A 14,711-nucleotide genomic window follows, 5' to 3' on the forward strand; every position below is an offset into this window, starting at 1 on the left:
AGTATTTCTTGGAACTATTTACTTCTGGAAATGCTTATTATTATGTTTAATTTCATAATCATAATGCTCATATAAATAAGTGTATTTTTGGATTGCATCTTTAAGACTTCCTTGAAAGTTACTCACTGTTACTATAACTTTTGAAACCTAAATAACTATAACCTAAAAGGCACAGTTAAGCTTTATGAAAATCTCTAGCTGCCAAACAAGGAGTAAAAATAAAACCTCATGATTTCCTGCAAGGATTTTTAAAACCCCTTCATGGCCACTGGCATCTACAGCTCTTTTTCCATTGGTGAATATTTTTGGCTGACTAAACACCTTCCATACGCATAAAGAAGTGTTTAATTTATGCAGCCATTTCTGGATGTTTACTCAGATTGCAAACTCCTCGAAATCTTTGTTTCACTTAAAAGTTGTGCAGTGTGTTCAAATGAACATCGTTTGGGCATGATTGGGTTAAACAGCCTTCTGAAGAGCTCTGTAGGTCTGGATGCATCTGAAATAACAGTGTTTTTGGCAGTCCAGTACATGCACTCTTGAGCATGGCACAGGCAGGGCCGGTCAGGGCTGGAGAGTATAAATAACCCGGGAAATGACAGAGGCAAGAAAAGCCACATAGCCGGGTGCATTTGAAGTGGATTGGTGCCACTGGGCTGATGAGCATGTCAGGGAATTCAGTGGATCTGCAGGCCACCTCCACCCTCTCTCTCTGCTTTCTAGCTCTTTTAATTACCCTGTAACCCCAGCCCAGTACAGCCTCTCATTTTGCCCAGACCTCCTCCGGTATTTAAAATCCACGCCAGCATCCCTCTCCTCTCCAGCCTCAGGACCAGTTTACTCCTGGATTGATCCACAACACATTCCTCTACTGGACAAGGAACTCATAAGGTACTGTAAGAGCAACTGAACAATTTTTAACCCCGGGTCATTCTAAACCATTAATACTGGGTTAGGAATTAATGTATGACTACCCTTTTAACGTTCGTGTTTGTAGCCTATATTAAGTTATTATTTGCATATTCGAGGCACTGGAGTCATTGATTGCGCCAAGCACGTGACTAGTGTCGATCTTATGGTGCTTAAACATTCCTGAAAGTACCATATACTTTCAAATTTGATATCAAATTTGTACTGATTAGACTTTTCGGACCACAAAAGTAAGAATACAGTCTTCTTCACTCGTTTAACATGTTGATTTCCCCCCTCAAACAATGAAGCTCGTGACAGACTACAAAGCTCATGACTATTTAATGAGGTACGCTTATTTCTGTTTATGATTGGTGGTGTATTGCTCCGGGGCATTGTTTTATATTCCCAGGACTAAAACAGCTTAACCTGAGGTTAAAACGCGTTTAAAAAGACGACAACTCTGGGTTGGACGCGGTTAATAGCAGCTCAATCTAATAATCGTTAACACTTGCGTGTTAAAGTGGCAGTGCATCAAAGGTTTTGGTTAATAAGAAGTTGGATAGCTGCTAACGTATTTAATGGAAGACATAATTACTGTTTAATTTAATAATTTCATGGAAGGCTTAATCTGATACTTTATCATACAAGTTAGACTAATCATTTATTATGTGTTCTTGTATCACTTGCTATTAAACGATCATCAAAGCACTTCTTGATGATTTAAAGGCACAATATGTAAGATTTTTGGATTGAAATATCCAAAAACCACTAGAACAATGTTTATTTGTTGACTTGTAATGTGTACTTACATTATCCCAAATGTTTCCAAGAATGTTTAAATCCAGAGAAATAAGCCAATTTTAACCAGGACATGGACTGTGTCCGTGCAATAACATCATACGTACCCTAGGTGTCATTAGCTATGTTTCCATCCAAACTTGCGAATGTAATTTATGCGCAAATATGCAATATCGAATAAAACATTTGCGAATAAAGCACCGTTTCCATCCAGTGAGTCGAAGAGAACATAATCGTCACTTCCTGATAAACTGCCGCTAAAAATCACTAAGAAACATAGGAGAAGCCACCATATATAACCATTTTCGTATATAATAAATGATTTGCGTCTCAGAGAAACTTGTGCGTCTCAATAAACTTTTCATGCTTTCAGAGGCAGATGCTGCTGTTTGGGAACACAGTCAGTAGTGAAATATACCGAGCATCTTTGACAACAGACTTCTGAAAGACCAAAACAGCATTTCAGATGTTTTGCAAACAAGATTTTCCTGCTGGTTACTACAGTTATGCTGTTACATCGCGAAAGTCACATGATTTATTTTATGCGCATCAAGGAATTTATTTGATAATGCATTTCCATCGTAGTTTATGCAAATGTTTTCAATTCGGATAGAAAATGTATCCTACTCAAACGAGCGCATACGTTTTTTATGCGTATTATTCCATAAAAAAATTGGTATTACATCTATTAAAAACAGGTGGATGGAAACATGGCTATTGTTCTACAGCTCAACACAGTTAGTCTTATTGTTTAAATCTGGTGTTCTTGATTTACCGCGAGTGCCATGTTTTACCGCCTAATATCGCTCTAGCTCACTGCAGTGTGAACAAGTGTCTCATAGTAGCGCTGAGTGAACGCACAGAGTAGCATTATAACAGCACTTTCAACAGCATTGGCATAATTTGGAGGCGTAATTTGCATAACTTTTTGCCAGTGTCTATATTGTCCCTACCACTTTTTGAAACATCTTGCAGCATGGATGTACCTAAAAAAAAGAAATATCTCCATTTGATTAGTGATTTGTTCATTTGTGTTAAATAAGTGGAGAATTCACCCTTCGCCGCTAGTTTGATTGACAGGCGATCTGACCAATCACATCGCCGAATCTGCTGTTTTGTCCGACAAAGCAGTCCGGAGAGTTAGTAGATTAACGCTGGTGGACTTGAAATTGGAAAAACGGTGTGTACTGACGTCTTTCCGCGGTTGAAACAACATTTATTTTAGTGTTCATTCATGTTTATTTCATGCTTATGAATGAACTAGAAGGAAGAGATAATCGGTTCACGAGCAGCTTCAAGAGGCGCTACAGTGATCACCACATTAAAGAGCCACAAAACGCTATTTATTGTTTAAATTTATTTTAAAAAAATAACAATTTCAAAGTTGAGACTTTGTTTCATATCAAAAGTAACTTGCTCTGTCCTGTCTGTCAGCGTGTTGTCAGTGTCCTCTTTGCTCCGCGATGTATTTTCTCTACGTGAGAACATGTGTGTGTGGTGTGAGAGCGCCATGGCTTGTCGGACATAGCAACAGTAACTAAAGGGGGCGGGTCTTTGCGAACGGTCAATTGTTGTTTTTGTGAGTGCTCGTTGCCGCTGTGTTATCACACAGACGAGCGCTTCAATCTATCGTGAAACGCCGTTGCGGAAACTCTCTATTTGTTCTGGTGAAACCACAAAACAAAATGCACACAAACGTGTCCCTGCTCTTGATATAGAATCACTGATGAACACATTTTGTATTAATGAGAGAAAGAAAACTATAGAACTCTGACGCGCTTAACAAAAACTCTACCACTAGACCACAAGCACTCCATGCGAATCTATGCATTTATCACATTCACTTACATGTAAGAATGAAGCTATCACGTTAAACATGACTTCTGTGTCTATACATTAAACTTGTGTACTATTGAAATTGATTTCTAGACATTGTCTTCTGCAATTGTTATTGGACATATCATTGTATTAAAACCCCCCCACCCCACATTCCTGTCCCACCCACTTTTTAAAAGTTATGCCACTGTTCAACACACTCAAATAATGTCTAATATGATAAAACAGCGCTGTGTTAGCCCACATACACATGAGCAGAAGCGGAAGAGCTCGTCTGCGGCAGAATAAAAGCTCAACGAAATCAAGTCATCATCAAGCAGCGCCTTTGTTTTAAATAAGCGACCTCTAAATTACATATTGTGCCTTTAAGTTGGCCCTTATGCATTCATATTGATGTCAATGGGCTTGTTTTGTGTCAATAAAATACTCTTTTGCTTTTCTGTTGTCGTCCACTGTAGGCAGGATGTCTATCGCCAACACGGCCGCCCAAGCGATGCTCTCTGATGCCCTGCTGAGGGATATTAATGGGGACGGGCGCATTCGACACCTGGAGCTGGATTTGCCATTGGATAAAGTCATCAAGTTCATTTCTGTGGGCCTGCCGCTCCTTCTGGTGTCCATGGCCTTTGCCAGAGAGATTTCTATCGGTTAGCAGCTCTTTTTCTCTCCCTAGTCTTCACAGGGCATCAGAGCGACACTGGCACTGCAGTAATTTCACAAACCCTTGACTTAATTGACTGACCATTAGCTTGAGGGCTGGGCTGATGGAGCTCTGGATGTAATTAGTGTTCATCTGAGGTGACGGCGCTATCTCCGCGGCTTAGGGAGGGAAACGGTAGTGAAATATGAGAATTAAGCATCTTCTAATGATTATTAGCAATTTATGTGACATGGCAAACCCACTGGAATTGCTTTCAGGGGAGATATCTTTAGTGACTAGAACGATATGGGTGCCAATTGCCGGCTGTAAATGCCACCAACTTGAGCTTTCCTGCCAACAGTGCTTTGGAGAGAACTGTCTGTTTTGTGTAGGCAGTTGACTTTGAGGTTGCAATCAGTTCCTCTGGAGCTGGTCTGCAATCAGCTCACACAGATGTTAATTGGCATGAGGATGATTAAGAGAGACGTGTAGAGATGACAAGGGTCTGTAATTACAGTCAGTCTGCTCTTTCCCAGCTCTCTATTTCAGACTAACGAGAAGATATGCTAATTAAACGGAGACGTGCAAGGCAAGCAGACTCTCTGATTCTCTCTGGCTCTGATCGTGGTCTGACAACACTCAGGTTATTTGGTTAGGATATGTCAACACAAACTTTACAGTGGAAAGGAAATTATGTCACATGCTAATGCCGGTTCCAAAAAATTAGTAAAAAAAAAAAAGTAATCGATTGACAGCACTTATAGGGATATATAAAAAAGAGTGCAGGATACATATATTAGGATTTTTTAAAAATCCCAGATTTTAAGTGTATGTATGTATATATATATATATATATATATATATATATATATATATATATATATATATATATATATATATATATATATATATATATATATATATATATATATATATATATATATATATATATATATATATATATATATATATATATATATATATACACACACCTAAAATCTGGGATTTTCAAAAAAAATCCTAATATATGTATCCTGCACTCTTTTTTATATATCCCTATAAGTGCTGTCAATCGATTACTTTTTTTTTTACTAATTAAGTTTTAATTAGTTTTTTCTGTAATTAATCGTGATTAAAAACATAGTTTTTCATATTTTATATTATAATAATTACACACTCTTTTTATGAATGAAGGCCAGTATCACTGATACTGATGTCACTATGAAATATATATTTTTAACATTAATGGTAGACATTCAACATTACAGTATAATTGAAAGCTATGAATTTTAACATTTATTAAGCTTTAAAAGAATAACTTTTAATTTGAGTGAACTTAAAAAATCTTCACATAAACCCATTATATAAATGTCATATTTACATGTGGCCATTTATTCAACAGAAATTGCACTGGATAATTAATACATTGAATATAGATTATTCCTAATTAAAGCTACAGTTTTCTCTGTTATCTTTGTTCTTTGATGAACATTAATGACAGAATCACAGTGACTTTTTTTATTAGGCTGCTGTCACTTTAAGATCTGCCGCTGCAGAACATGACGCAGATCTGACGCTGTCACACACATCTCATTTCCTCACAACTCTTTAAGTTCATTTAAGACGTTATTTAACTCATTTAAGTCTCTCTTATGAGAATACTCCACAAAACGGTCATTTTGGCATAATTCTGTGTGTTATTGTTCGTCATAGTCAGGACATTCACAGACAGCGCGTTCTCTTCTGACTTTCTGAGTGTCGTGTGTGTGTGTGTCAGGACATTCATAGTCAGGACATTCACAGACAGCGCGTTCTCTTCTGATTTTCTGAGCGTCGTGTGTGTGTGTGTGTCAGGACATTCATAGTCAGGACATTCACAGACAGCGCGTTCTCTTCTGACTTTCTGAGCGTCGTGTGTGTGTGTGTCAGGACATTCACAGTCAGCGCGTTCTCTTCTGTCTTGTCATGCTTGAATGGTTTAAAAGCATTTGCATGAATAAGAGCGTGATTATATAATGTAACAATAGCCAAAGGATGACAGAAAAACGGATGCTGCATTAATTGAGTTAAATATTTTTAATGCATTAACCTGAAATTTAACAGCACTGATTGCTTGCTTTGAAGCAGCAATAACCAACAGCAGCAGACCAAATATATTAAAACTGTCATATCCAAAATGCTAAAAATCTTGTGTGTGTGTGTGTAAACAAAAAATCTGAAATGTTCAGTGTGATCTCAGAGTTTTAGCTCACTGTATATTTATTTGCATAAATAGATTAAGATTGAAACTTTTAGGAAACTCAGATGTCTATTAATATCTCTCCTGGTTTGAAGCACTTTGGTATCATATAATTTGCAGAGATGTTCTGTGGAGCTCAGTTATCCATAATAGCCGTGGGTGCGGGGCATGTTGTGCTCAGTCAGTAAATTGGAGGTTGACTGTAGGTTTTGGAGGGTGACACAGATGTTTAAGTGGTCCATATAAAGTAGGGCTGGGTCACACCCTCTCGCCCAGGCAGCAAAACTCCCCGCAGAAGGGTGTTTCCTGGCTGCCTCGGCGGTTTCACCATCTGTATCCCTGGACAAGATCTAGCATTATTACAGACATGCCACCCAGCGCTTGCCCAGATTCTCCACTTATACAGCAACAAGTGATGCTAGAACACTGTCATTTATGTCTCAGCATGTTCATTTCTCTGTTTTTTCCTCCCAGGCCCACAAATTAGCTGCTTTCCTCCCAACAACTTCACAGTAAAGCAGGCAGCATATGTGGATACGTACTGCTGGGACTCTCTCATGCACCATGAGTTTGACACAGATGGGAACTTTGAAGAACGTTCACTGTGGGTGCATAAAGTGAGTAATAACATTCGTAAAAGGAGACCTCTTTAATATCTTAGTACATCACAAATGAGACCCGCTTAGTTGTTTTTTTTTCTAGCCAACAATGTCATATTAAATGTCTGGCAAATAGAAACATTAGGTATAGTCACTTGCTTTTTCTACTGAACAAAAGACAAGTGATTTTATATAGAGTTTCAGAATTCTCTCAAACTAGGCCCTGATTTGCCTAGATCTAGTCTAGTCTGCAATTAAAAGCCAGAAGTTTAAATATGAAAAATGAAAAATCTTCTGCATTTATAATTCTGATATTTACTTTGTCAATTCTTTCTTTTGTCTCTTCTGAGATCATTTATTTTTAACCCTCATCTGTCCTTCGCTCTCTGTAACAAATCAGTCCCTCGCAGGGTCAAAATGACCCGAAGCCCTAAAATATATATTTACTAGATTTTTTCAATAAATAATATACTTTAAGCACATTCTTCACATTCTTTTAACTTAAATTCAAAATAAAGAAAACATTTCAAGCAAAACTCTCCTCCAGATTCACAAACTCTTCGTATACCACGGATTTGGTAGTTAAACGTGTGAATATTAATGAATTCCAAACATTTAGGGTGCGCGTGCAAACTCATTCATAATTAGCATAATCCCCGCCCATGAGTTACAACTGCAAATGATGTGTCCAGGTACGCTGTGGAAACTTCTGGACTTCTTTCTCAGGTTTGGCTCCAGTATTTTGCATAAATGCTAAAGAGACTAACTGACCATATGCCTACCAATAAATATTAAATGATCATGTGTCCATCAAAGCATTTTAGCCAGCTAAAAATGCCTGCGCTTTGATAGCTATGAATATGATACAGAATATCCATGGCAGTAATGTGTTACCATTATCTCATTTTGAAGAATATTACTGAATATAAAAATGCAGTATTAACTTCTCCGTTATTGTTGTTCAGTCGGTGTATAAGTGGGATGATTGGTCGTGTAGTTTTTGTCCCGCCCCTCCTCCACTGTGATTGGACAGCCGTTCCAACATTGACCAGTAAAAAAAAAAAAAAAAAAAGATGAGGCAAGTCAACTCTTGAAATATTATTCTGGTAGTGCATCAAAATGCAATGTCATCAGTTTGCCTAAATTAGAACACAGAACGGTCAAATGTTTTACGCACCATTCACTCGTGGTAGGGAGCAGGTGTACATTTATTTCGTACCAACTTTCTTGAATCCGAAATTTTTTGTGAATCCGAAAATTTACGTCAGAGCGGCTTTACGAACAATTTACACACAAATAGTTCTGCTCGTGTTTCATGAATGAGTCCTATTGGGTGTCTCCGCCAACCTTTAATGGAAAAAAGTAATATAACATGTTATTTCATGACTCTTGCCACTAGATGGCCTTATAGTTATATATGGAGCGAATGAGCTGTTCCGCTGGATCCTAAAGTCAGTTCTTGGGGGTCAAATTGTAGCCTGGCTCCGCCCTCCTACGCACTTCCGCTCAATTTTCATTTTCCTTCAGTGCGTCGTCTGGGTTTGCGGTATATTCGCTGGTTTTCTCCAGCCAAATTTTAAACGGTCCAATCAACAGAGGGAGTGGCTGAGAACGATGATGTTGATGTCGTGCACTAGTTTGAGTTGTAGTTCAGTAATGGCGGCGGAGAAAAGATGCGAGCGAAGCCATTCGGTCTGTTGTGGCAACGCTGCCGAATATCCAGAAGTTAAAGCCGGAGCAAGAACAATCTTTGCTGAGTTTTGTTGGTGGCCATGATGCTGTGGCCCTCCTCCCCACAGGGTTCGGGAAAAGGTTGATTTTCCAGCTCGCTCCGTTAGTGGTGAAGGAGTTGGCTAAGGCAAATGCACGACATACTTCACGACCAAACGTTAGCGATTGGTTATGGCAGATCCAGTGTGGCTCTGGGCAGATCCAATAGTTTTAAACTTCAACAGAGTTCCCGCCTTCAAGGAAGTGAACGCTTGTCAATGGAGAGTGGCCAGACTCTCTGAACAAATGAAATGTACGAGAGTCTGGTAGGACCAGGCTAGTCAAATTGACCAGCGAGCGAGGGACTGATTTGTTACCTTTTGTTCCTCGGATCCAGTCAATTTTTTTGTGCGACAAAAGACCTAAGGTATGGAACCACTCAGATTAACGCTCAATTATTATTATTTTTTCAAAAATTAATTTTGTGTCAAAATTACCTGAGGGACGGATAAATAAATGCATCATTATTGAATAAGTAAAAAAATGCATAAGTACAATAAGTAAATAAATATTAATTTTATCAAATATTACATATATGTATACTGCTGTCTATATAACAAATTGCCTTTCAATGACAATACAGTTAAAAGTAGATAGATAGATAGATAGATAGATAGATAGATAGATAGATAGATAGATAGATAGATAGATAGATAGATAGATAGATAGATAGATAGATAGATAGATAGATAGATAGATAGATAGATAGATAGATAGATAGATAGATAGATAGATAGATAGATAGATAGATAGATAGATAGATAGATAGATAGATAGATAGATAGATAGATAGATAGATAGATAGATAGATAGATAGATAGATATACAGACAGACAGATAGACAGACACAGACAGACAGACTCAGATAGATAGATAGACAGACAGACAGACAGACAGACAGACAGATAGATAGATAGATAGATAGATAGATAGATAGATAGATAGACAGACAGACAGACAGACAGAATAGATAGACAGACAGACAGACAGACAGACAGACAGATAGATAGATAGATAGATAGATAGATAGATAGACAGATAGATAGATAGATAGATAGATAGACAGACAGACAGACAGACAGACAGACAGACAGACAGACACAGATAGATAGATAGATAGATAGATAGATAGATAGATAGATAGATAGATAGATAGATAGATAGATAGATAGATAGATAGATAGATAGATAGATAGATAGATAGATAGATAGAATACTGTACTCAATTGCTCTCTTGCTTGTGCAGATGTTTCCATACTCCTTATTGGTCATGGCCATGATGATGTACCTGCCGGCTCTGATCTGGCGGCATCTAGCCGTGCCCAGCCTGACCTCTGACCTGTTTTTCATCATCGACGAACTGGACAAGTCTTACAACCGCTCTGTCCGCCTGGCCCAGAGCATCCTGGACCTAAAAGTGCAATCAGAAAACCCACTGCAGTTTCAGGCCGAGCTTGAGAGGTATATGCACATTTTTTAGCGTCAAGTGTGTAATGTCCACATTTCGTTGTTGTTGTTTCCAAACATTAAACATGAAATCATTTTATTTTTGTCTCTTTAGAGCCAAGCGCAAGCGGTACTTTGAGTACCCCCTGCTGGAGAGATACATGCAGTGCAAGCACGGCTCCTACTTCCTGGTCAGCATGCTCTTCCTGCGAGGCTTCCTGCTCCTGACCTTCATGTCCGCCTCATGCCTGTACCTAATCTACTTCCACCTCTCCGCCTTTCTACAAGACGAATTCAGCTGCTACGTGCGCACCGGCCTCCTCCGCGACCAGCCCTGGGTGCCTGAGCTAGTTCAGTGTAAAATGACTGGCCTGCTTGTGTTCCAGGTCATTAGCGTGGCTAACGGTGCCGTCTATGTCCTGCTAGCTCCTATTGTTCTCTTTAGCCTGATGCGTTTGTTCTGCTGGGACACGACCTTCCTCTCCCTTTACGAGGTGCTGCCCGGACTGGGGCTCATCAGCGGTCAGAAACTGGGCTGCCCGCTTAACGATCTCAACGTGCTGCTCCTCTTCCTGCGCGCCAACGTAGCCCAGCTGCAGTCGTACGGCCGCCTGAGGGCCGTGTGCTCCCTCGCGCCTCCTCGATTAAAGGGCTCTAAGGGTGGGCTGACAGAAGAGCAGGCCGAAGAGGTGGCGGAAGCAGCTGAGGAGCTCGAGGAGGAGATGAGAGAGGCCAGAGAGGAGGGGAAGCTCAATCTAGTAGACATCATGACTGTGCTGGGAGCAGCCAGAGGAAACGCAGTCAACTGTCCAGAGCAGCGCCCTCTTGTGGAGCAAGACATGACGCTTGGTACAGTCACTCTTATCTACACACTTAAACGCATCCTGCTCGTGGGCATTTTCGTGGCTGTCATATGGGACGTTCAGAAATTCATCAAAGTGACATAGATATGTTATATAGGATGTTGAAAACCAAACACATGCCCCTACTAGTGTTGTAGTCAAGACCAAGACCAGACCAGCACTCCTTAAAGGGATAGTTCACCCAAAAAACAAAAATGTGATGTTTTTCTGCTTACCCCACAAGGCATCCAAGATGTAGTTGTCTTCGTTTCTTCAGTAGAACACAAATTAAGATTTTTAACTCCAACCGTTGCTGTGTGTAACTCATATAATGCTTGTCAATGGGGTCTTATTCTATTAGAGTAAAAAAAACATGGACAGACAACTTCAAAATAGCGGCCGGGTCATAGACATATATATATACGTAGATGCCTCATTCGAGCGATCCACGCAGGCAATGAGGCATCTATGTATATATCTATGACCCGGCCGCTATTTTGACCTCACTCACAGGAAGTGATGGCAGTCTGGAGAGCTGAAGCGTTCGTCTGATATGAGGTGATATATTTGCATAAATACCGTTGGGTTTCTCTCAGAAACCGATCGTTTCGTGTCTTAAGACATCATTTTAATTAGACCCCATTGACAAGCATTATATGAGTGACACACAGCAACGGTTGGAGTTAAAAATCTTCATTTGTGTTCTACTGAAGAAACAAAGACACCTACATCTTGGATGCCCTGGGGGTAGGCAGAAAAACATCAAATTTCCATTTTTGGGTGAACTATCCCTTTAAATTCATAAAGATCCAAATTACCACCTGAACAATTACTTATCAATAAATATAATTCGAATAAGACATTATATAGAGCCGTTACAAACCAAATTCATCTTTGCTCTGCAGAGGGGGTACAGAAGATGCATCTGAATTGGTAAATTACAAACGCATAAATAATGTTTTTAAAAAAGATGATTGAATGTTTGTATGAAAGCAATATCATGAGTCATGCTCAAATTTGTGAAAACAGCTCTCTTGTGATATTGCTTAATTATATCACATGTTAAAATATAAGTTCTTTTTTGAATTTTGTGAGCATTTGTATTAATTTTGGGGACATTTTTAAAACAATCCCTTCATTAATTTCTGAACCGGCACAATAAATAAGTCAAAGTTGAAATAAGCTATTGCATCTGAAGCAGTAAGTTTTACATCCAATCACATTAATGATGTTAATAAATAAATCAGGCAATGCACCAGCAATTTAGTGATTTCCCAGCAGTCGTGTTGAGTCCTCTAAGTCTGAGACCGAGTACTACAACACTAGCCCCTACTATAAACATCATATTGTGTGAAGATAATGTATAAAAAAACAAAAAAAAAAAGACTGCCATTTCTTGAAGAAATATAGCATTCTAGCTTCTCACCAGTTTGTTTATTAATAAATGTATAATTTTAACCAATTTTGCCACATTTCCATAACCAGTTTTACTGAATTCCACAGATTTTTATTTAAAATCAGTGAAAAAACGTCTATCTGGGCCTAATTCGTACCACTTTCTTGAAAGTCATATGAAACTTTTATCAGAGGCTTTAATGAAGAACAAATCTTAGCACAAAAGATTTTTCGCACTTTAAGGTTTAGTTCACCCCAGAATGAAAATTCAGTCTTTAATTAATCACCCTCATGTCAATCCAAACCCGTAAGACCTTCGTTCATCTTCTGAACACAAATTAAGATATTTTTGATGAAATCGGAGCGCTCTCTGACCCCTCCATAGACTGCAACATTATCACCAATTTCAAGGTCCAACAAGGCAAGAGTTCTATGGCAGAACGGCGGCGTACCATAGAGATAGAGCGCATTTAGGCCACGCCCACACCTTGGACAATCCAACGCTCTCCATTGACTTTGTATTGCGTGAAGCGGCCTCGTTGTCATTTCTGACTTTCTGAAAAAATAGAACAATGTCTAAAAGCTGCTATGGGACAGAAATAAACACAGAACTAAGTTTTTATAAGCTGTCGACCCCAAAACAACGAGCGTTTAAGGAGACAAAAGTGGATACAGGCAATAAGAAGTGAAGCTTTAGCAGGAAGAATGGGTCAATTTATGGATCCTGACACTCAGTATGTGTATGTGTGCAGTAAACATTTAGTCACTGTTAAGTCAAATATCCAAATGTCAGTTTTATATATAATATTTTCTGTCTCTGATTACGTTCCCCTCCAGTGGGTGTAGTTCTCAGTGTAATATAACATGTCTTAATGGCCTGTATTCACTTTTTTGTCCTCAAAAACTCGTTTTTTGGGGTCAACAGCTTATAAAAACTTCTGGGTTTTTGGTTCTGGGTTTATTAGCTTGTTTGCTGTACACCTTGTCACATATCAGCTTTTAGACATTGCTCTGTTATTTGTTACAAGTCAAAAAGGACAAGGAGGCCACTTCATGCAATACAAAGTCAATGGAGACTGGATAGTTTGATTTGAGTGGGCGTGGTTTTCAGATTATGACGCGTGTCGCTCTGTCTCTATAGTAGCTGGCCAATGGTGAGCCGGCGTTCTGACGAAGAACTCGGAAGTGCTGCACTGTTTACACTACATCAATAGCGTAAGAGTCTGACAGACCAGACGAAATTGTTGAATAAAGTCGTTATTTTTGTTTGTTTTTTGCGCTCAAAGTATCCGCATCGCTTCATAACATTAAGGTCGAACCACTGGAGTCACATGGACGATTTGAACAATGTCTTTACTTCCTTTCTGGGCCTTGAAAGTGGTAATAATGTTGAGGTCTATGTGGGGTCGGATATCATCATAAATATCTTAATTTGTGTTCTGAAGATGAACGAAGGTATCACAGGTTTGGAATGACATGAGGGTGAGTAACTAATGACAGAAATTTCATTTTTGGGTGAAGTAACCCTTTAACATCCCCAAATTGATGCCCCTAACAGCCCTCTCTGTCTCTTCACAGAGCCTAACCACCAGGGGTACCATGAGTTGAAGGAGACTACAACATGTTGTTTTGCCTAAAGCACCAGCAATGGACTGAACCAGCACTGTCAGACTGTAGAACAGCTAAACCTCTGAGATGAAATAAAGATCAAGATAGTGACTAGAACATCCAATAGCTGGAACTCCTCTTTTATAGCCCAGAATCATAAAAAAAAAAAAAAACTGGATTTAATATAATCCCTATGGATCGCATACACAAATCACCTCGGGAATAAAAACCCCAAAGTCTGTATTGACAATTTTGAAAAAGCCTCCATATAGCAAGCCTTCATAAACTTGATTTGTATATCTTTATTTATTCTTTTCATTCTTATTATCTGATGTGAGTGGGTTCCATACTTCTTTGATAACTGGATTCTTTACTTGACCTTTTGTTCTCTTTTGTAAGTAGGTGAAATAAAAATTGTTTTTATTTATGCATTCTTTGTTCATTTCCATTTAAAAGTTTGAGGTCAGTCATTTTTTAAAGAAGCTTTTAATCAGCAGGGACACATTCAATTGATCAAAAGGGACTGTAAAGACGTTTACAATTCATTTCTATTTCAAATGAATTTTATTTTCATTCCATTCATCAAACAATCCTGAAAAAATATGAACAATTTTCAACATTGATAA

The 14,711-nt window shown here is 38.7% G+C and overlaps 1 protein-coding gene across 1 annotated transcript; it reads left to right on the top strand.

Moving 5' to 3' along the window:
- The first annotated feature begins 817 nt into the window (after window positions 1-817).
- On the top strand, window positions 818-14,511 carry LOC307118568 (pannexin-3-like). The gene is made up of 6 exons (XM_079804224.1): window positions 818-891; window positions 4,005-4,193; window positions 6,900-7,042; window positions 10,041-10,255; window positions 10,356-11,089; window positions 14,056-14,511. The coding sequence occupies exons 2-6, from the start codon at window positions 4,010-4,012 to the stop codon at window positions 14,112-14,114; spliced, it is 1,335 nt and encodes a 444-aa protein (XP_079660350.1). The 5' UTR covers window positions 818-891; window positions 4,005-4,009; the 3' UTR covers window positions 14,115-14,511.
- The last annotated feature ends 200 nt before the right edge of the window (window positions 14,512-14,711 follow it).

This window comes from Gobio gobio (assembly GCF_949357685.1).
Source record: "Gobio gobio genome assembly, chromosome: 22".
In the NCBI taxonomy this organism is placed as follows: Eukaryota; Metazoa; Chordata; class Actinopteri; order Cypriniformes; family Gobionidae; genus Gobio; species Gobio gobio.

What these genes read in the sequence shown, in the direction of transcription:
- LOC307118568 (XM_079804224.1), top strand. Translation starts at nt 4,010, where the DNA reads ATGTCTATCGCCAACACGGCCGCCCAAGCGATGCTCTCTGATGCCCTG. An exon ending in TGCCAGAGAGATTTCTATCG is followed by an intron (nt 4,194 to 6,899) that starts GTTAGCAGCTCT and finishes TTTTCCTCCCAG; the next exon opens with GCCCACAAATTAGCTGCTTT. An exon ending in TTTCAGGCCGAGCTTGAGAG is followed by an intron (nt 10,256 to 10,355) that starts GTATATGCACAT and finishes TTGTCTCTTTAG; the next exon opens with AGCCAAGCGCAAGCGGTACT.